Raw genomic sequence first — 23533 nt, forward strand, 5'->3', positions numbered from 1 at the left:
CTGTTGTATCTTGGTATAAAAAAATCATTTCTAATGATATGTCTTTTGGCTCTTGCTTTAGAGTAAGTGTAAGGAGCCAATCTATATGTGTAGGTTGAGTAGCAATTATATTTTATTGAATCTAAGATGCAACTGATTGAAAACAGCATCTTTATGTTCCACTAAGAAAGAAAAAAAGAGGTTGTCAATTACAGTAATGGATATCAAAATATTTCTAATGTCAGAAGTGTAAAAATGTGCATCTCAAAATCAATGAAATATGTCATTTAGTCAAATTCTAAACACTGACTTCCAAGTTTTTTCATTTCTGATCTTTTACATAAATAAGGCATGATTTAGTTAAGCAAAGAAAACTTTATTTCTGCCACACATAACAACATATTGCTCTAAGAAACAACTACTATATTAGTTTTAGCATTAACGTGTGGTTTAAAAATACATGTCAACAATCCCTGCTCCCCAAGACAAAACAATGCTGTGCAGAGACTATCAGGTATGTGAAAAAAAAAAGCCGTCAACTGTCCACAAGGAGTGCGTCCAGTCACATTTTCAGTCAGTCAGCTGAGGATTATGTCATTAGTCTTTGTTCTGTAGAAAGAACACAACACAAGTATGAAAATCATCACCTGAAAGGAAATAGCTGTTGTATATAGTATACCTAAAAATGTTAGGAGTTATTCCTTTATTTCGTATACCCAATGTTACCTGCTTACTTAATCATAGATGCCCCCAAATAAGCAAAACTTAACTTACTCAGAAGGATGATGCAAGCGGGTACTGAATTTCTGGAGGGAAAATATTGTAAATTAATACAAAAATCATGCATGTGAGGATGACAGCTTTGGGTTTTATCCCTACACACCAGGCTGATGAGTGGGTGTTCGTAACTGTCTTCTTAACCATGGGTCCAACTAGAGCATGTACGCTGAAATATTTTGTTCTTTTGGGTAGCTAAACTCAACTAACCATAATTGTTCAATCATAATTGAGGGACAAGGATAAAATTCAGAGGGATTTCCTCAAAACAATATGTCAAGATAGAAAACATAGGAAGTGAAAAAAGTGACAGTTGTACAAACCGTTTTATGTGATTAAAAAAGAAGGAAATGGACCTATAAAAAAACACACACACAAAAATCAGGATGTTCTAAAATACTAAAATTTGTTTTCCTCAAATAGAAGAAGAAACATATTTTGCACATCAGATCCACCTCAAAATAGAACTCAGCTATTTTCAAAGTGATATTCTTAGACCAGTTTCTTCTCCTATTTCCTAGTCATGGCTCAGTTAATCCTAGGCTTACTCCTCAGAGACAAAAGGAACTAGCCTTCATGAGTAGTGTTCGTGTTCTCTTAAAATTAAAGAAACAAATGAAAAAGTGGCCCCCATCTCCCCTAAAATCTTCAATGGTTACAATCATGTAAAACTTAGAAAAGTCTTTCATACTATCTTATTGAACCTTAAAATAATATATTATTTAACGTACCAACAAAAGAGGTGAATCTCATTATGAAGTCCATGGTAAATGGGGATTCGAAGCAAAAATAAAAAAAGCCGTGCTGCAACTAGAAGACATTCAAAACCAATATAGCTCATTATGTCCTACCATGTTCAACTAATCTGACCCTACTTTACCTTTGCCCTGAATATGTATAACAGCTCACTCAATAAAGGGAAAAAGGATAGATTTATATTTCATGACTAGTCATGCTGAAGAATATGCACTTCCTCTAATGTAGGGAATTGGATGAATGCATATCACTTAAATGTGATATTATAAAGCTTCATTCTCACACACTTGCTGGCCAGAAGGTAGTTTTGTATCATTAATCTTAGTTTCTCATTGTTTTGATGAGATGACATAAAGGTTTCACTGAAGTCATCAATGCACGAGTTTAGCTCACACTTTCAAAGCAAATTAAAATTTTATTTTATAAGGAATTTTGCTGACTCATTTTTTCTCAATAACCCTATGGAAAAACTCGGCCTCAGAAAGGTGAAAAGATCTGCCAAATCATAGTTAAGTGTCAGAGCTGGAACTCCAACTCAGATCTTCTGATTTTAAGTCTAATATTTTCTATACTATATAAATAATTATTTTAAAAAAGGCTCAATCACAGGAGTAATTTATATATTTTCCCCTTACTAAGAAGTTAGTATTATTGTCCTTTTTTAAGGACAAAGATTCTTCGAGTAAGAGTAAGAATTGTTATCTATATTTTGAAAGACTCACAGACATGAATAAGCAGTTTTGTATGCTATTTTAGAAGACAGCTTGCGTAAAGAGAATTCAGTTCTTAACGTTTTATTTGCAAACACAAAAAACTGCTTTGTTATAAGAAAGACTTGCTAATTCTTTTTCACTGGCAAATTTAATATTTCTGAATTGTATGAAGTAACGGGAGTGGATTTTGTAATTAAATAAAACATTTGAAAACATTTCTAAATTGAGATTATTCATAATGGGCCCAAAAGGCACTTCGTATTGACAACTGCCTTCTGTAAGGAGGAACTAATCACTTGACTTGCTCTATCAGAGGAAAGGTCATCAGCAGTTAGAATTCAGACAATTCATTTTGATACTTCCTAGTTCTCATAATTGGTCAGAAAGAAAACCTGGTGAAAAGAAAATTGCTTTCAAGTAAGTAACTTCAAACTGACTCTAAAGTACTTGCCAACTGCTATTATTTGACCAGCAGTGGACTTGGGAAGCTGGTGTGTGTGTGGGAACGGGGAAGCTCTCAGCTTCCCCTGAAACTCAGGATTCATTTCCAGAATGAAAAAGTGAAAGAATCAAACATTTCTAACTTTCAATAATGTTTCTCCAAACCGTGGAGATGTGAGCTGTCCTAGATATAGAAATTTAGGTTTGATTTCTTAAAACTAAAAGAAAAAGGAATTCATAAGGCTGTATGTAGCATTATTTATAATTGACAAGAGTTTCTGGAAATTGTCAAGGTTATTTTTGAAAATATATATATGCACGAGAGTATTTTCTGAACGTGCAGTTTAAATGTACAAACTCACAAATATGAGTGCAGAAAAACACCAACGTTTAGGTTCAAAAGGTTCAAAAAGATGCATTACAATTGACCCTTGAACAATGTGGGGGTTAGGGGTGGCTACCCTCCACCCAGTTGAAAATCTGAGGATCACTTATCATGGGCCCTCCATACACGCAGATACTCCTTACCCACGGTTCTGCATCCACAGATTCAATCAACCTCGGACCCAACCAACCTCAGATCATGTGGTACTGCAGTATTTACTACTGAAAAACATCCACATGTCCACAGTGGACCCATGCAGCTCAAACTTGTGCTGTTCAAGGGTTAACTGTATTTGGTATTGCTTTTTAGGCATTTCACTAGTGAATGTCAAGACATTCTTTATAAAGACTGTCATAAATTACCTCAATTCATAACTCAAAACATTAACTGTTCAAGTTAAAAATCTTTAGAAGTATTCCAATTTTAAAGTTTATGTAACCATATAGTAAAGTCCAATTCTTTTTTTTTTTTTAAGTCCAATTCTTAATAGCAAAGACACTCACACACACACAGACACACACACAAATACCATTTAATTTTCTAAACTGAAATCTGATTTTATTTTATAGGATAGACATTCTCCCAGTAAACATCAAAAACATTTTTTAAGTTTAAAAAGTTCAAGTTTAGGGCTTCCCTGGTGGCGCAGTGGTTGAGAGTCTGCCTGCCAATGCAGGGGACATGGGTTCGTGCCCCAGTCTGGGAAGATCCCACATGCCGTGGAGCAGCTAGGCCCATGAGCCATGGCCGCTGAGCCTGCGCGTCCAGAGCCTGTGCTCTGCAACGGGAGAGGCCACAACAGTGAGAGGCCCGCATACCCAAAAAAAAAAAAAAAAAAAAAAAAAAAAAAAAAAAATTCAAGTTTAAAAAATATACTGTAAAATTATCAGCACAGTGCTTTTAAGCCACAGTGCTTTTAACCAACAACTTGTAAATCCTTAAAAAGAAACTCTATACATATTCCTTTCGTTACACTATTTAGCCAATGTGTTTCAGAATTTAGATTAAAAAGAGCATACCTCAAGAATCAGTAAGTTCTTTGTCGTTTGTTAGATTCTTCTCTTGGGGAGTCTGCCAGCATAACTTTAAGTCTGACTCCATTCAGGATCTTTCCATGTAAAGTAGTAATGGCATCATTAGCACTTACTCTATCTGCATACTTGGCATACCCCACATTTTTTCCTGAGACAAGGTAAACTTCGATCAGGTTACCAAAACGACTGAAACAAAGTCAAAAAAAAAGATCAACTGAAATTGATAAGTAAAGATGCTCAGGTCTAAAAGTTGGGGTCCATTCTGGACTCCTTTTTTCACTCCTTTTCCCACATCCAATCTCTAATAATGTCAATCTTCCTTCTTAAACATTTCCTCTATCAATTTCTCCTCATTATCACTCAGATCTCTTTCCTCATTCTGACCATCATTATCTTTTTCTTAGTTTACTCTAATACCTTCTTCACTAGTTTACCTGCCCCCTGGGTTTATCCTTCTCCAATCTATTCTCTATCCTGTCTTCTGAGTGATCTTTCTAAAACACAAATATGATCATTTCCTCCCTAAAAGTCCCTTCAGCTGCTCTTCATGCGTCCAGGGTAAGGACAAGCTCCCTAATATAGCTTGTGGGGCTTTCTTGACTTGGGTCCTTGTCCTCTGCAGCTTCATCTTCCCTCAGTCTCTCAAATCCCATATTCCAACAACCTCCTTCCACGTTCTCTCCCGCAGGTATAACCACCCACAGGCCCAGCTTTCTTCCCTGGTTAAATTATTTGTATCCTCCAGGCCTCCACTATACCTTGCTTCTTTCAATAAGTCTTCTCTGAGTTTCTAAGGCAGGTGCCCCTCCTATGTATTTCACAGACTGAATATTCCTTTTCACCACACAACTTCTCTAGGTTGTAATTTCCTATTCACTTATCTGTCTCCTACATGTGATTAGTTCTAAGAGGACAAGAACTATTACATCTTGTTTACGTAATATAATGTTTGTTTACACAATGTCTCTGGCACTTAGCACAGTGACTGCCTGGTACAGAGGAGAGGTTAAAAAAATAAACGAAATAAATTGGTTAAATAAAAATCAAAATACTTGAGCCACATCACTGATATTTTGTGAAGTTCTTTAACAAGCTTTCTATCTTTTAAATAAATTTGCTAACATTGTAAGGCAAATAGGAAAAAGACCAAAAAGAAAAAGTTAAGGTTAAAGAAGTTACATTAAAAACAAACAAGAGTCTTCCCCCTTTTTACACTTATTTTATATACGTATGTACACACACACACACACACACACACACACACACACACACACACACACATACACACACTCTTCCCTACAATCAAGTAATTGTTTACTCAATGTAGTTATATAATCTTTAAGGGTCCAATAGAGTGCTGACAAAATAGAAGATGCTTAATAAGCACTGTTCAGCTGAATTCTAGAGGACAGGTCTATACAGATGTATCTTCTATTAAGAAACAAATGATTTGTTCATTCTATGTATGCAACTTTTCAAAACAATACTCCATGTTTTATGTCTTCAAAATAAAATAAAAGGAAATTCTGTGTGGAGACTTATGACATGTAAGTAACAAAGAAGAGAAGGAAATAATTATATATTTTAAAAGGTGATATAAATAAGAACTTTTTTAAACCACAGAACGAATCAGCTGTACCTGAAAAGTACCACACACAGGAAGCTTCAAGAGTGCAAGGCTGCTTAAATGACTGGTTTAAATATATTATTTAAAAATGTAACTCTGTGGAATTGAAATCTTACCAGAATATATCCTCTAGTACATCTAAAGGTAAAGGATGTGGATTAAACACGATAAAAAGTCTTTCTTTCACCGGAGTTTCAGGAGGGGCTTTTTTTTTGCATGACGGAAGTACAACATCTGTCTGGATTTGAGGCAGCTGTGATCCAGAACTTCCTCCAAATTGCTGTTGAAGAATTAGGTTCAAAACAAAAAAGAAGAAAAACTGCACTTTAGGGATTCTTAAGTCAAGAGCTAAAGAGATGTGTATCATGGCACCTATGTGGTCTTTTACTATATCTCTGAAAATTTTCTTACACAGGTAATAAACAAAGGCCACATTTATTTTATACTACTGTGAAGGTTAAATTCCTACCTACTTACCAGAAATTGCTGCTGACTTGGGTTATTCCACACCATTGATGCAAGCTGTGCAGCTACCATCTGCGTTGCCATTTTTCTAAGGAGACTGGAGATAAGAACTGGTAATACACAGAAAACTAGAAATATTCAGTCTCTAAACAGTAACTTCTTTTGTGTGACTTCCTCACCTGAGAGGTCAATTCTATTTTTATTCTCCAAGTCATATCACGTATATCCAAAGCTTGGCTTTAGGCTAGCTCCTGGAATGGTACTTACTCTGATGCATTGCTCCCATCATCAATGAAGGAAACACCTATCCGATTCCCAGGAGGATACTGAAATCCATGTAACTTGTATTTTGCATAAATAGCAGATGCTACATTAAAATACTGAACCACTCCATGACCTAAAATAAAGCAGAGAATATACGGGAATTAGAAAAAAAGCAGATTCAGTAACTAAAGTTTGTGTTGCCATAAGAATGAAACAATAGAGAAAAACACTAATATCACACAATTAGTAAATATATAATCAAATGTGTCAGAAAACCAAGTTCTGTTATACATGTGTTCAATAGCTGTGTTCCTATAAAGCAAAGTATAAACCAGATGTTGGTAAAAATATGAACATGATATTTAAAAAAAAAATGGTATCATTAGCTTAAGTTCTGTCCAATGAATTTAATTTTAAGATCTTGGCTTTTCTTATATGACAGAGAAACAGCTAAAAGCCAACCAGTTTTTCTGAAAATTTTCATTCTTTGAAATATACTTTGAAATTCTAAAATTTTCCCTATCATAGTAAGAAATGAAATGAGAAGTGATATATGAAAAGAATATATAGTCATCTTGGCTAGCTGAAGTGGTAGACAGAGAAAAAGTGATATATGTAGTAAAACCAAAAAGCAGGGTAACAGAGGGTTTCGGATCAAAAGTCACATATTTCACATTCCTTTGAAGAGCTTTTAGCTGAGGGGGTAGATTTCAATTCAGGAAGGTGATGCTACAGGGGGGGAAAATTTTATACAGGAGCCCTTACATGGCAAGCCCAGGAGCTTATAACACAACCAAAAGGTTTTCACAATACGTTTGTACTATAACTCACTTTGGGAAAAACAACGTTTTAATTTAATGTTCCTCTCTAAATCTAAGCATCTCAACATTTTAATGAAATTGAAACTCAGGAGCAAATGAACATATAAAACTAATTCAAATAGGATTCTAACTATATAATACCTCTATTAATAAAAAGGTGTTCCAATGATACACATATTTATCAGACACATCCAACCAGAGAAACAATAGAGAAGGTAAAGGAACAAATACATTTCAAAGTACCAGATAAAAAGGAAAGAAAATACAAAACAAATAGAATTACATATGAATATAATAACAGATATGCCAAAACCCACAAAATGTGCGCCTTAGAGTCACAAAAAAGAATGACAGCAGGGACTTCCCTAGTGGCCCAGTGGGTAAGGCTCTGAGCTCCCAATGCAGGGGGCCCGGGTTCGATCCCTGGTCTGGGAACCAGATCCTGCATGCATGCTACAGCTAAGAGTCTGCATGCCACAACTAAGAAGTCCACAAGCTGCAACTAAAAAGGATCCTGCATGCCGCAATTAAAAAAGATCCCACATGCTGCAACAAAGATCCTGCATGGGGCTTCCCTGGTGGCGCAGTGGTTGAGAGTCCGCCTGCCGATGCAGGGGACACGGGTTCGTGCCCCGGTCTGGGAAGATTCCACATGCCGCGGAGCAGCTGGGCCCGTGAGCCATGGCCACTGAGCCTGCGCGTCCGGAGCCTGTGCTCTGCAACGGGAGAGGCCACAACAGTGAGAGGCCTGCGTACTGCGAAAAAAAAAAAGATACTGCATGCCACAACTAAGACCCAGAGCAGGCAAAATAAAAATAAATAAATTAATAGTAAAAAAAAAAAAAAAAAAGACTGATAGCATAAGACTGGGTTAAAGTTGGAGATGGTACAAAGTAGGTCAATGACTTTTTAGTAGGTCCTGCTAAAAGACCAGTGCTGGGTAGAGTAATATTGATTATGTGGGAGTGTCTGTATGAAGGGTGTGGACACTCTAGGTCAGTCAGTCTATATAATCTGACTCATCTATTTCCCCTCAACATCCATAAAAAGACACCCTAAAATGACTAAATCAAGTATATCTATAGTACTGGAAGAGATGCCAAGTATGATTTCTCTATACCACCCCTCACCTCCAATTCTTTAAAAACCAACAAACTGAGTGCCTATTATGTGCCAGGACTTGCAGTAGATATCTTATATATATTATTTCTAATTCTTATCTAACCCTGGCATAGAAGGTACTAATAATCCCATTTTACAGATGAGGAAAGAGAGACTAGATAGAATAAGCAATCTGCTAAGGTCTTACAACTACGTGTCATTGTTGGGATTTGCACCTGAGTTGGCTGCAAAATGGAATGCCAACCTTTTCCCATTACACCACTAGGGCATTTTAAAAAAGCCTTAAAAAAATCAAAAGGCTTACAAGAATACAAAGATGGATTAACCTAACACTAGATAATAGGTTTAATCAATGAACCAGTTACCAAGTTCAAATGGCTGACATTAGAGTCTTGCTTCTATTAAGAGTGGGGAGAAGCAGAGAGAGAAGTAGGGCAATTAAAATGCTTGAAATGGGAAAAATGCTTGAAAAGGGAAGGAGCTCCATTTTGAGGTATAAAGTTTAAGAAAAAGAGACTTAGGGAAGAGGAGAAAACTTTAAGGGTTTTATCACTTTGCCTAGCATTAATGAGAAGTACAGAAAGAGACCCTATTCTAAAGTATTTTTGTTGTACAACTGGAAACAGAGAATGCTCTATTTTATGGGCGTTAAAACAGTTTTAAAAAAATACATGACTATAAAGTAGATGTATTCCCAGGGATTTGTTTATTGAGGTATCACTATATTTGAAAGTTTAAGGTAGAGAAAAAAGAAACAAAAAACTGTCATACAAACAGTATCTGACATGAAAAGTGCCATCGGAACAAACGAACTTATTTACAAAACAGAAGTAGAGTCACAGATGTAGAAAACAAACTTATGGTTACCAGGGGGAAAAGGTGGGGGGAGGGATAAATTGGGAGATTGGGATTGACATATATACACTGCTATCTATAAAAAAGATAACTGATAAGGACCTACTGTATAGCACAGGGAACTGTACTCAATACTCTGTAACGACGTATATGGGAAAAGAATCTAGGAAAGAGTGGATATATGTATATATATAACTGACTCATTTTACTGTACAGCAGAGAGTAACACAACATTGTAAATCAACTATACTCCAATAAAAATTAAAAAGAAAAAGTGCCACTGGAGGAAAGCCAGTTTAACAAAACACAGTATATTAAAAAATAATACAGACATTATTTTTACCATAATTAGAATACGGATCTCGTTGAACTTCACAGTATTCCAACCCTGGTACTATATCAAAAATGCTGAAAAGCTGCTCTTCAGTGAAAGGAACTCTTGATACAACTGACAGGCGTTTGGAGATGGATTCCTGGCCTCTGTTGTCATTCTTGTCAAAACTTGAAAATTCAGATTGTTGTTCTCCAACGATATAAAAAAAAAAAAAGCAAATCTTTAAATTTCTATACATTCAGAGATTCATTTAACATTTTAGATACTAGAAAATAAAATGAAGTGTCATTAAGTCCTCTGCATTGAACAAAGGCACTGTCTTTTGTAATATGCTCTTGGTCATCAGCACTATCAGGAGAGACAAGGACAAGAAAACAGACAACTCTCCCCATTTCCCTGCCTTGATACAGAAATATAAGCAGAAATGTGTAGTGTAATTTCACAGGAATACGTTTACTATGCAAAACTGCAAAATATGGCAAGTGTTTCACCTAAAGGGAAGTTTATGCCGAATAACATTTACAGGTCTTACTTTCATCACTCATGTTCCCCCTTTTCTAACTTCTACTTTTGTCATTCCTCTCCTTTCTCTAGCCCTAATTTTAAAGCAGCAGTAATTTAGGGATAAAATTTTAGGATTCATACTGAGGGGATAACTGTATATGTCTTTCATATTTCTTGGTCAGCTGCCTACAAGCAGCAGCTCACCCCCCCAAAATGGCAGTGTAACACTGCCACTGACAGTGACAGAGTGTAACACTTAGATAATCCATAACTAACCACAAAAAACTATAATTGGAAATAAGTTAAACAAAATAAGCATTAAATAATGACATTAGGTGTCATGACCAACTTCTCGAAAGAAAAAAAAAACCTATAAATTCTTTTATTCACTACGTGAACTTCAGACTGCTGATAAAAGAGTATTAAAAAAAACCCCTCCAAATCAGATTGCATACACTACTTATGCCATTAAAGTAAAGATAGCCCACTTACCAAATGGAAACATATTCACTCTAGGTTCATGTCCCAAAGTCTCCTGCCTCATATTACTATAATAATCTTGTTCTGAGGATTCAGATGCTTTATTTTTAGGTTCAGCCAAGATTGCCCTAAAACCTGAAAAAGAGAATCCATAAATTTCAAACTTTATAGCAAATTTAACACACCTACAAATATACTTGACTGCTAGTGCTTGACTTAGTTTTATAATTGTATAAAACAAAATCTACACAAACAACCACCTCCACCAGACCTACTTCTTTGCTTTTTGAAAGATGGCAAGGAGTAAATGAGAAACAGCAAGAATCCCAAATTATGGGTCAATGTAGACATGAAAGATCAGCAATTCTATTCTATCCTTTCCAGTCTCCCTCTACGACAGATGACATCATCATTCATTCTCTCAGGCTTTCCAACATCAAAATCCAATAGTGCTTCTTCACACCCAACTGTCATCAAGATTCTTCCTTTGAAATATACTTAGATGTTATCTTTCACTCCAACTTCCCTGCCTCTGTTTTAAAATTAGATTCTCGTCAATTAATTACAACCCTTCAACTGATAGCTTTGCCTCTGGATCAAGAGTTTTAACTATGTACACCAGCAACGATGAGCTTCAAAAGGTGGGAAGGTTCATGAACCCTCTGAAACTTTAAACATAATGCTTATTCATATGTGCACATGGGCATATTTCAAGGGAGAAGGTTCACAGCTTTCATCATATTATTCAGTGGTTCCAAAAAGGATAAAATGAGCCTCTTTGAATTCTTCCTCTGTAAATCCACTCTTGATACTGTGGTTAGATCAACTGTGCTGAAACAGTTTTTGTTATTTTTCTCCTTTTAAAACAATCTACAAGGAATTTTCTAATGTGGACTAAGCTTGAACTCTTCATCACCTCCCGTGTACGGTTCCAATGTACCTAGATTACTCTGTCCCTGTTTCTCAACAGGAACACCAAGCTTTATTCAGATTGTTGCCTTCATGCTATTAAGCAAAGACGTTTATTTCTAGCTCTGTGTCTTTACTAACATTGCTCTCATCTTCTGCCCTGCCTACTCTACACCAGTTGCAAATCCTACCTCCAGATGTATTCCCATGCTCATTTGGTGCACTTGTTTTTCACCATTGATAGGCTATATCACATAGTTCTGAACATTTTCTCATTTGGCAAATTTTTATTGAGTCTACTATAAATGGCAGTATCTTTGCTAGAGATCTCAATAAATCTTAATTGAGTACTACTCAACTGAGTACACTACTATATCGAGTACTACTAACAGCAGTACTAGGTACTTGGGGTGACAGCAACAGATAAATAAGACACAGAGCTTTAAAAAATCTATTATTCCTTAACTATTTTTTGCCTATTAGATCTCGGCTACCCAATATAGCTGTCAATTCCTTAAATGCCAGCGTTGCTATATATTTCATTTGTATCCCTCTACTTATATTGGTGAGTATACCATAGGTACTCAGTTAATGTTGGTTGACTGAGAAATTTAGAAGGATCTGAGAGAAAATTTTGGTGTATACCTTAGGGTTATCTAAGAGTTCTACTGATTAACAATAATCATTTTCAGTATGTATCTATTTTTATAATATCCTGAAACCCACTAATTGAATTATTCTACATGTCATTTCTAAGGGTCAATATAACTAGAAGTATGACAACAAAGAATATTTTCCTTGGCCTCTTTAGAATTCTTATTCTTCAGAATGTACACCAGCAACAGCAGAAGATCCAAATAATGTCACTCTACCTTGAAATTAACCCAATGTGTATTTACTTCACAATGCTAGCAAACCTTAAAAATCCTATCCTTATTATTTATATGTTTATTAGTATACCTAACTCTATTTAGGGTTTAGGTCAAATATAAACAAATATTACAGAATACTTGAATTTCTTTAAAATATAAAGAATAAATATTAAAAAAAACCCCAACCTGAAAGGGTTGGTAAATTTTTTAATACTTAAAATTCTAAATAATTTAATAAACCCCAAAAACCTGTAGAAATAATAACCAAAGTAGGACAACAGCATTTTCACTGAGTTAATGCAGTTGCTCATATTTTTTAAGATAGTGCCTCAATGAAAGCCTAATCACAGCCCCCAAATTATTTTCATCCTAGGACTATATATATTTAAACTCCCATTGCTGAGATTAAATTAGCAGGTATGGCTATTAGCACAAACCAGTATTAGATTATAATTAGAATAATTCGAATTTTTTCAAATGTCTATTACAATGATAAATGAACACATCCTTACTTCGATCACAGTTTTCTATTGCTTGGGCAGCCTGTGATGGTTTTAAGTATCGAACATAGCCCAAGCCTTTACTTTCTCCAGTTACTTTATTCTTAATAATGCTGCAATACTCGATATCTCCATACACCTATGAGAGTTAAAAGAAATGATCTTAGAGGAGTCAAAATTAATAACTGAACAGATTTCAGAACTAACTTAAAATTTACTTGTTCTTCTTGCTTACAAAAAAAGAAATCAGAATTTATAGCTACTTTTAATAATGGAATAAAAATGTCACAAACTAATGAGGCACTAGAAAAATAACCATAATGATGATAAAACCAAATAATAACATAACCAAAATAAAGATACTTTTTATTTACTGAGCATTTGCTTTACATATATCACTTTATTGTTATAACAGCACTTCAAGGATATATATATATCATACTGCTTATTTCACAGACCAGGAAGCTGGGCCTTAGAGAAATCAAATAACTTGCCAAAGTCATGGAGGGAGAGCAAAAACTTGTACATGGTCTGGAAAGCTCCAAAGTCTTGCTCAGTGTTGGTTAAGAGCAGAGGCTCTGGAATTGAACCTTCTTTATTTTAATCTTGGTTCAGCCACTTATTAACTGGGCAGTTGCCTATCTCCTTAGCTGTTAAATGGGGCTAATAGCTGTACCTACCTCATAGGGTTATTTTAAGGGTTAAAAGAGCAAGTACACCTAAAGCGCATATAGAGGGTCTGGGACATAGTCAGCCCTCAGTAAATATTAGCTATAATTATTTATCTGCCTTCTAACACGAACATAAATGATTGTGTATACTTTTGAAGGAGTGCCTCTTGAAGTACATTTTAAAAATATATTGGTTCACGCAGAAAGTTAATACTCCATGTGAGAAATATGTGGTAAATGTTTACTTTTAATGTTGGAAGAAATACGGGATATAAATTCTTACTGTTTATTATTAATTTAAAAAATTTTCATGTAACCGTTAGTAACTTAACTACTATATATGTATTTAAAAATGCCACATTTGTTCACTCAGAGAAAGATAAAAGTTTATAAGTATATAAGGTAAAAACTTTATTCTTACTATTGGAGGAAGTATGGAATATATATATATTTGGTATTTGTTATTTTTGAAGTATTTTATTCAATCCTCGGTTGGGGTAGGATAGAGGAAGTTTGAAAATTACTTTTTACTACTTGTTTTCTTTCTTGCTTGTTGTCCACATGATTCAGTACTGGGAAGATTAGTAGAAAAAGAATAAAAAATTACAACTCAAGACAATTTAAAAATTGCTTTTTAATAGCTTTTGTGAAAGTGTGTCACTGCTTATAAAAGTCAATGGCTAAAAAGAAATTTTAAATTGTCTCCAAATTTCATTGACTACAATCTAGCTATAGTTCAGAGTTGTAGGTAGTTTTTTTTTTTTTCTTTAAATATAATTCCTTCAGAGGTCTAATTTTAAAACAAAAACTATAGAGGATAAGTCTTTCTGTGAACAAGTTCATCAACATGCCACAGACTTGTAACAAATGTGAGATAATACAGTTCACACACTCAGGCTTACCTGCCCCACCTCTCCATGAGAGGCAATAGAGAGGAGTGCTAAGAGGGTGCTTTGAAAATTTCAAGACCAAGAGCAGGCTCTGGATTCAGACACCCTGGGCATAAATCTTGGCTCCATCACCTACTAGGTATGAGACCTTACTTAAAACTCTGAGCTTTATACTTCATTTTCCTGAATCTGTATTTTCATTAGATGGGGGGAAAAACACCATCATCAATATTTTCCAGGTTTTATATATTTTTAAAAAGTTAACTTATTTTAGTTTTAATATTTAATAACTAGATTGAAATAGATGACTTAAAAATAGTTATGTAATTCTCCACCACCAAGCTAATGATCTAACTCAAACAAAACAAGATTTAGTAATTGTACAACCAATGTAAGACTGTAAGTTATCAAGAACCCTAGCTGATTAGAAAATGTTAAGTACTTTAAATTTTTCCCGTAGATCTTCTTCTGTGTAGGACTTTGGTATCATAACAAATATTCTTGTAAGTTCTTCATCTTCAACATCTCGGTGACTTCCAGATGATCTGGACTGAGCAATGAAAACCTAAGAAACAAACAAAACCCAAAGAATAATGCGGAAATATCAGTCAACTGTTTTCCTACTCCTTAAGAATACTTACTTCATTATTAGTATGGGATTCATGTTAGGTTAAATGCAATGTAATAGCGTCTTATCAAAAAACATTTTGCTAAAGCAATCTTTATTGCAATGACTTTTTATGAGATAACACTGATCTTTGCACTTTTTTTCCGAATTCTTTTTTCCTTTGTATTTTTTTTACCAAGAGCAATAGTCAGTGCACTGAAAGAGAGCAACAGTCAGTGCAATAGTCAGTGCACTGAAAGAGAACGTGTACTCTGCGCTTGTTGGGTAGTGTTCAATAAATGTCAATTATATAGTTGATTAATAGTGTTATTAACATGTCATATCCTTACTGATTTTGTCTACTTTTTCTGTCAGAGACTAAGAGGAGTGTAAAAATCTGAATATGAATTTCTCTCTCCTTTTAGTTCTATTAATAATGCTTCATGTATTTTGAAGCTCTATTATTGGTTACATAAACATCTGGAATTGTTATGTACTTTTTGATTGATATTTTTATTTTTAGGAAATTATTCTCTGTTAATACCCTTCCTGTTGAAGAGCATTTTGTCTGATATCACACCAGCTTTTTCTATCCTTTTACTTTCAACCTCTTTGTATCTTTATACTTAAAAGTGCATCTCTTGCAAACAGCATTTAGTTTGGCCTTTTAAAAAAAAATCCTGACAATCCCTGCTTTTTAATAGGAGTGTTTAGCCAATTTATGTTTAATTTAATATTGATACAGTTGGGTTTAAGTCTAGATGGTCATATTTTTAATTGTTTGCTTTCTAATATTAATCCTTAAAAAAAGGTAACATGACCATATTCTGGATCATCTCAGTTACCACCTGAATGACTTATGTGAGCAAGAAAATGCACAGAATGGACTGAGGCTCTGTTTTTCTATTAGTAATTTAGTTTTATTGAAATATTATCTGTGACACTAGATTATTACCTGGAATTTAATTTGCTTTGTGGTATTGCTTTAATTTAATTCATAAAATTGCTTTGGTTTTATATTATTCCAGAGGAATGTAAAATCTTTAACTATGATTCTGGATTTGTTTCAAGAGCTACAAGCATAAGAATTTTAATGGCTACTCTTATTTTTTATAACTTGTAGAAATGTAATAAAAATAATGTAAATCACCAGACAGGGCCCTTGAGTATTTTTTTCCTTTCTTCTTCTTCTTTGTCTTTAAAGGGGGGCGGTATACCATTCAGTATGAGAAAACGTGAACCTATGGAATTCCAGAGGAGAAGGGAGCAACTAAAAGGACAAAGAATTTATAGAGCCACGGGATTTTAGAAATATTGAAAAATAGGGTCATTATGTTTGCTTGGAAAACAGGTGTCACAGAGGTGTAGAACCTTGCTTACAAGATACAGCTGGAGATACACCCCTAGATAGCATCTACTTCCAGTTATTCCTTTGATAAACTTATACCACATGCCAAGCACTGTATAAGGTATTAGTAGTAGAGTATTAAGTAACACAGAAATGGCCCACTAGAAAGTTAGTCCAGTGCATGTATCAGTAATGGATGGTCAATAGGGAAATACAAATAGGGAACCTTTAAGTACAGGAAGACACTAGGAGAAAAAAAGAGTTTCAAGTAAGACTTGTGATTGGAGGTGCCATCAGATCACAAATTTTTAAATTTTAGAAGATTGGAGCATTTCAAATTTCTGATAAAGATGACAATATCTAAGTAGAAAACATGTATAATAATCAACCACCTACTGGATGATTTCTCCTGAGACTTTACGTTCACAGACTATGGCTCTAAATTCTCGCAAAGCTAAGAACTAAGATTTTTCTCTTGTTTTCTAGGTTTACCCTTTTCCTCAAGATAATGTAGCTGATCACTCACAGAATGAGTTTCATTTGGACAATCTTTTCTGGCTGTAGGCCTGGTATTAAAATTTTCTTATTTGTCTTGTAGGGCCTTTGGAACTTTGCAAAAGCAAAGTACATGAGAAACACTGAAGGTGAATTAATTTAACTGGAAATACTGAAAAACAAAACAAAAAACCCCACTACATTCCAGCAGAAGACAGCCCAAGTTGAAGCTGCTGAAGAATGAATTTAGACTGTCTAGCTAAGGCACTAGTGCAACAACCCTCTGGCTGAAACTGAGTGGACAAAAATGTGAAAAACAAAACTTAAGCTTTAATTATCTTTGGGAATCATTTAATTTCTCTGTGGTGAAAAGGGGGGGATACATTTTAGTGCTGGAACTTTTACTTCTCTTGTAGGAATTTAATGAAGGCAAGGGGGGGGTCTATAGGTTTCAAATTTGGGGCATTTTGGGGAGTTTCCAAGAAGATCTCTGTGGTTATACTATATTCAAAGTAAAAAAATCCTCCCTGCTAAGATCATAATTGGAAGGAGATGAAAATTATCAACCTAGTGCAGGAGTCAACAAACTTCAGCTTCCTGTTTTTCTACAGCCCATGATCTAAGAATTGCTTTTACATTTTTAGAGGGTTGTTAAAAAACAAAAAGAATGTGTGACAGACTGTGCATGACTCACAAAGCCTAAAATATTTACTGACCCTTTACAGACAAAGCTTGCCACCCCCTGATCTAGTATATACTGTGGCCTTACACTTAATTTCATTGATGATCTGTCCTGACTCAGAGGGTCTGGGAGATGGGAGGAGAGGGAATGTCTATTGTCTAATGTGTTGTTGGTGTATTCCTAGGCTCCTCTCTTTTTTGCAAGAAAGGCCTACAGAGACTGCTACTATGGACAAAAAGATGTACTGAGGGTTCACCTTGTACTGGCTCTGTGCTAAAAGGAAAGATTAAGTCAAATACCCTCAAAATCACCCTTCCTGCCCTGTGTCAGTATATTAATTTTACAGAGAAGTTAAGTGTGGAAACTTAATATAAATACCACCATTGTTAATTAAGAGTATTCAAAGAGGCATTTAATATTAATACAATTACACTGCCATCACAATGATTTGCCTCTTTTTTTTTTTTAAATTATATACATGCACGGCTTCCCTGGTGGTGCAGTGGTTGAGAATCCGCCTGCCAATGCAGGGGACACGGGTTCGAGCTCTGATCTGGGAAGATCCCACATGCCTCGGAGCAACTAGGCCCGTGCGCCACAACTACTGAGCCTGCGCGTCTGGAGCCTGTGCTCCGCAACAAGAGAGGCCGCGACAGTGAGAGGCCCGCGCACCGCGATGAAGAGTGGCCCCGCTCGCCGCACCTAGAGAAAGCCCTCGCACAGAAACGAAGACCCAACACAGCCAAAAATAAATAAATAAATAAATAAATAAATATATAAAAAAATTATATACATGCATACTTTGGTACTGGGAAAATGGCTAACGGGAGGCCCACAGTTACATGTACTTTTATCAAGTCTTTAAGCACCTTACCTACCTGAGGAAAAGCAAAGTTACTTGTTTTTAATACACGGTAAACCGCGAGGTCTGAGGAGGATCAGAGAAGTCCTCAAAGTAGGTCAGGGTCGGAGCTGGGCGGTGGATTAGCGACGGCGGGGGCGCGGGGCTGTCCGGGCACCGCAGCTCTGCAGCCGGAGTAGCCGCAGACGCCTGGTCCGACCCGGGAGCGGACGTTCTCTCTGCATCCCCCATCCCCCCGCACCCCAGTGCAGCCCTGCCGGCAGGGGGTCCGCAAGAACACTCTCTGCAACGCCGTCCTTCCCTCCCCGACCCCCACCCCGGAATGCCAGGTGCTGCCCAGTCCGCCCCCGCGAGCGGATGTACCACCCCTACCGCAGCCTGACACCGCCCCCGGGGGCACCCCGACCCGGCCCCCGCACCTTGATGGGCTTGGTGTCGCTGGGGCTGAGGCACTGGCCGTGCATCTCCTCCATGGCCCTGCAGGCCTGCGAGCTGCGGGCAAACTTGACGAATGCAATGCCCTTGGACTCTTTGGTGTGCTTGTCCCGCACCACCCAGATGTCTTGGATCTCCCCGAAGGGCGAGAAGCGCTCCCTCAGCACCGACTCGGGCGTGTACTTGCTGATCACCAAGAAGATGCGGCTGTTGGGCGGCTCGTCCAGGCTGTCCACGCCCGGGCGGAAGCCTCCGCCGCTCGCACAGCTCCCAGCTTCGTCCATGGTGCTCCACTCCGGCGCGGGAGCCAGGCCCGCACCCCTTTACTCCTCCTCGCTCCCGCCGTGCCCGCCACTGCAGTAGCTGCCCACCCAGTCGCAGCCAGCCTCGCGTCCGCTTCCGGAAGACGGAAGGGTCTGGGGCCCGGCGCAGGCCGGCCACGCAGGGTGCCGGCTTTGGGGTCGCGGAGCTGCTGCGCCCCTAGCGGCCCGGGGGAGCCTGACGCAGTCTACGGCGCCAATCCCGCGGAGCCAAGGCCCACGCACCAGGTGTGTGATCCTGGTTCCCTGTTGCTGTAAGTCTCTGGTGCGCGGGCTTTCCCGTCGCTGGCTCTGCCCCACTCCCAAAGCCCATGGTGTCTTCCCCCAACCTTGCCACCTTGGTCGTAAGCTCACTAGAACAGCTCTATAGGGCTGAGTTAAAACGTTCAGCCTTAGAGCTGATCAACCAACTCCAGCCTCATTGTTGAGAAAACTGAGATGAGGAATTGGGGCCCATGGAGTAGCAAAAGGTAATAGAAAAACAAACAACAGAGCCCAAACCAGAAACAACTCCATCTTCTGATCTACTCAACTCCCAGAAGCAACCGTGGGAGGTTTAAGGGCAGAAAGAATGCAGCGCACAGCTGTGGAACTAGGAGAAATCCTAAGGTGCAAGCAAAGTGGGAAATCTACTGACTTCTAAGGCTTGTTGTTAATGGGCCTTGAGGAGAGGTCAGCATAAAACTGGCAGAAATCCAGAAACAAGGCAGTGGCACTGGAATGAACTGAAAGGAACAAACCAGAAAATGGTTCAGGAGCAGAGCTTCTTAAATGTTCAAGTCCAGGGTTACTATGAATGAAAATAGGTAAATACTGTTCATCGGGTGCCAACCGTAAGCCAGGCTCTGTGCAAGGAGATAGACATACAATGCAGAAATGGAAGAACATGATGCCTGCCCTAAGAGAGCTTTTTTTCTATTGTGGAATTCTTACATGAAAATATATAATGCAAAGTAATATCAGATTGTGTTAAATGCTTTTGTCACTGAATTGTGTGAGCTTGGACAAATTACCTCATGCTTCCAGCTTCAGTTTCCTCAACTGTAAAGTAGAAATAATATTACCTACTAAATAGCATAGTTGTCAAGCTTAATTAATTCATCCATTCTATTAAGCCAGAAATGTTTTTGACTGTCTAGTATGTGTTGGGAACTGTGCAATACCCAAGTGATATGTCTTAAACAAAATGATCACTCTCCTTGCCTCATGAAGTTAATAGATTGGGCTTGTCTAGTTAGGATTATTTGAGATAATATATATGGAGCTAATAGCTTAGTGATCAAATAAGATAATATGCGAACAATGCACGATGGAGATTTTCTTATTCCATTTCACTATGGTGTCCACTCCCCCACTCTTGATATTGTACCGTTGTATGATGGCAACCGAAAGTTAGGGATTCTGGGTTCCCACTCAGGCTTTAGCACAAAATTGTGACAATTTCTCCTTGTATTACAGTCCACATCTGTAAAATGAGGGCTCTGTTTACCCTGGAGCTTAGCAAGTTAAGTATCTTATCTTAACTTTCCACTTCTCTTTATCTTACCCAGACCAATCAAAGTGAATGAAAACAATGTGGTAATGTAATAATTTTATTGATGTGATGAAAGTGTGGATTCTAGCAACACTATTTTCCACCAGTGCCATCTAGTGGAAAATGTATAATTTTCTTAAACTGCACTTACTGGGAAATTTCTATTAGTAGAACAAGATTACTGATTGGTATACTGAAAATTTTAGAGCAGTTAATTTTATTTTAGAAGGGATAAAAGATTGGATAAAACAAAACCAGAATCAGAAATATTGGGTAATGCTGAGAAAGCAAAATTTCTTTACCATTTAATCATGTGAAATACCACATATTCAATGAAAATAAGAAATTTACTTATAAGTTACTAAATTATAGTAAATATATCTTTCTTTGACTTGTCTATTTATTTTAAACAGATTTATTGAGATATAATTCAAATATCACACAATTCACCCATTTAAAGTGTTCACTTAAATGGTTTTTAGTATTCACAGAGTTGTGCAACCATCACCACAATTGTAGAACATTTTCATCACTCAATAATGACAGATTTGTCATGTTTCAAATCATATAAAATCACATTTGAACATGAATCACATGTAACTAAAACAGCTGAAAATTCTGAGATTTGAAAGGATGATTATTAATTTGTCTTATATTAGAGAAAAGATATGCTGGGCCTTTGCAGATTAAATTAAATAAAACACATAGCCTATAATGCACAATTATTAGAATAATAAACACATTAGAATGATAGACACTGAATTTCACATGAAATTCAGATTTCCCTTGAAATTTTTTCTTCTGAAGTTCTCACTAATTTTTTTTTAAAAATGAGAGATTATATTGTAACTTATTTTTGAAATGCAAGGATAAAATAGTAAATTCTTGTCATTGTTTTACAAAATTTCTCCAAACTATGATCTATTTACAATGAGGCTTATTGGTTATTGAGATTAGTCATCATACATTATATTTAAGTAAAAATGTTTTGCCTGATTTGCACATTTTTACTAGATTTTACCACTGATATTTGTTGGTGATCAATTAGTAACTTTGAGATTGTTCTGTAGGAATATGGTCCAGAGTATCCATTTTTTTCCCATCCTGTAAGGCTACTGGCTACTGATAATATATGCAAGCACATAGCCTGGCTTGTGGTAGCTACTCAATAAATAATAGTCTCCTTTTATTTCTTGAGTTTGAATGCTTTGTTTGAGTTTGAGAATAATATTTAACACCAGATTTTTTTCCCCCTTTTGATTCAATTTGATGAAATACATCTTTTAAATATGTAGCTCACAGGGCAGAACACATAGGTATCACTTGGAGTAGTTTCATTCAACCATCTGGTAATTGTGGCTATTAAAATTAATTAAAATAAAAAAAATCAGTCGCATTAGTCACACCTCAAGGGCTCAAAGTTACTTGCGGCTAGTAGACAGTGTCCACGCTGAATATTTCCATCATGGCAGAAAGTTGTATTGGACAGAGCTCCAGAGAACAAGAATATGGGTAAATCTCACACTTACCTATTACACAAAATTTAATAAATTATTTTAATATTCCTATTTCTCTGCTACAGCCTTACCACTCACATCTCACTGAATTAATTATGTAACCACAGGTAAACTACTTTTCCTTCTCACGTTTTCCTAAACACGACTTTTACTTTCTTACGTTTCTGCCTTCAATACCCTCGTCTTCTTATAGCTTTCCCAGTCCTCTCCTTTATATCTTCCTCCCTCGCTCATTCTCTCTCTGTTTCTATTCATACTCTATTCTGCTCTTTTGGCGATTAACGAGCAGCTTGCAACCTCGCTGTCCGTTCTTGTATTATTGCACTTTTTATGTAGCTCATTTATAATGATTTAACTTTTAATGTACTTAAATCTTGCCCCAGCTGGATTATAACTCATAGAAAATTGGCGCTTCAGGTCAGTGTTTGTCCTTACGAGTTGCTTGGCACCGTGTCTTGCCCACAGAATAAGTAGTTGCCTTATTCATTTATTGACGTGATTTGACTCCCGCAATCAAATACTAACGGACCATTCATAAAACATTGGATTCCTACTTCAAGCAAGAGCTGGTACATATTGTGAATATACATAGATAATTTAACTCTTCGGTTAGGTAAAAGTGAAACAAACAAAGCCGGACCCTTACTCTGTCACGTTTACACTCAGTCACTGACGGCTCGGCAGCGCGAAGCTTTAGGCCCCTGCGAGAATTGCGATTCCGTGGGATTTGGGAGCCAATCAGCAGTGCCGATGGAGCCCCGCCTACCACTGGCTGGCGTCCACCAGAAGCACATGCAGGCCCGGCGTTTCAGTGCGGCTTTACCAGGCGCTGCAGCCGCCGGGCAGCCAGACTTGAACTTGGGGCGCACGCTTTGGCCGAGCCGCCGCACAGTTGACGTTAAAGGTTCTCTGGGGAAGCGGAGGACGGAGCAGCTGGCCCTGTGGTAAGTATGGGACTAGGTAGGAGGGGGTGGGCCGGGCCCTCATGTGATCTGAGCACTGGTTATGGGCCATGATGCAATATGGGCCTGGGTTCACTCAGAGAGGAGGATCCAACCGTTTGGTTAGTAAGAAGCTCGCCTTAGCCCCAGCGAGGTGGGGCCTGGGTACCCCTGAAAGTGCTACAGAAGACAGTATCTAGAGAGGGACCTCTCTGCAGCAGCCTTTCTTTCTTTCTTTTTTTTTTTTTTTGCGATACGCGGGCCTCTCACAGCTGTGGCCTCTCCCGTTGCGGAGCACAGGCTCCAGACGCGCAGGCTCAGCGGCCATGGCTCACGGGCCCAGCCGCTCCGCGGCATGTGGGATCTTCCCGGACCCGGGCACGAGCCCGTGTC

General features: G+C 37.4%; 1 protein-coding gene across 1 annotated transcript; it reads right to left on the minus strand.

Moving 5' to 3' along the window:
• Positions 1–753: 753 nt before the first annotated feature.
• On the minus strand, positions 754–19257 carry RBM45 (RNA binding motif protein 45). Its single transcript, XM_033859983.2, has 10 exons — positions 18813–19257; positions 14842–14964; positions 12851–12977; positions 10570–10692; positions 9583–9762; positions 6445–6574; positions 6190–6274; positions 5829–5992; positions 4071–4271; positions 754–785 (listed from the first exon to the last, which is right to left on the minus strand). The coding sequence occupies exons 1-9, from the start codon at positions 19110–19112 to the stop codon at positions 4079–4081; spliced, it is 1425 nt and encodes a 474-aa protein (XP_033715874.1). The 5' UTR covers positions 19113–19257; the 3' UTR covers positions 754–785; positions 4071–4078.
• Between the last annotated feature and the right edge of the window lie 4276 nt (positions 19258–23533).

The sequence above is a fragment of the Tursiops truncatus genome, chromosome 7, assembly GCF_011762595.2.
Source record: "Tursiops truncatus isolate mTurTru1 chromosome 7, mTurTru1.mat.Y, whole genome shotgun sequence".
NCBI lineage: Eukaryota > Metazoa > Chordata > Mammalia > Artiodactyla > Delphinidae > Tursiops > Tursiops truncatus.

Excerpts from the sequence above, each read along its gene's own strand:
- RBM45 (XM_033859983.2), bottom strand. The coding sequence starts at position 19,112 with ATGGACGAAGCTGGGAGCTGTGCGAGCGGCGGAGGCTTCCGCCCGGGC. Across the intron at positions 14,965-18,812 it reads GCGACACCAAGCCCATCAAG|GTTTTCATTGCTCAGTCCAG; the intron begins GTGCGGGGGCCG and ends TTTGTTTCTTAG. Across the intron at positions 6,275-6,444 it reads GATGGGAGCAATGCATCAGA|TCTCCTTAGAAAAATGGCAA; the intron begins GTAAGTACCATT and ends TCTTATCTCCAG.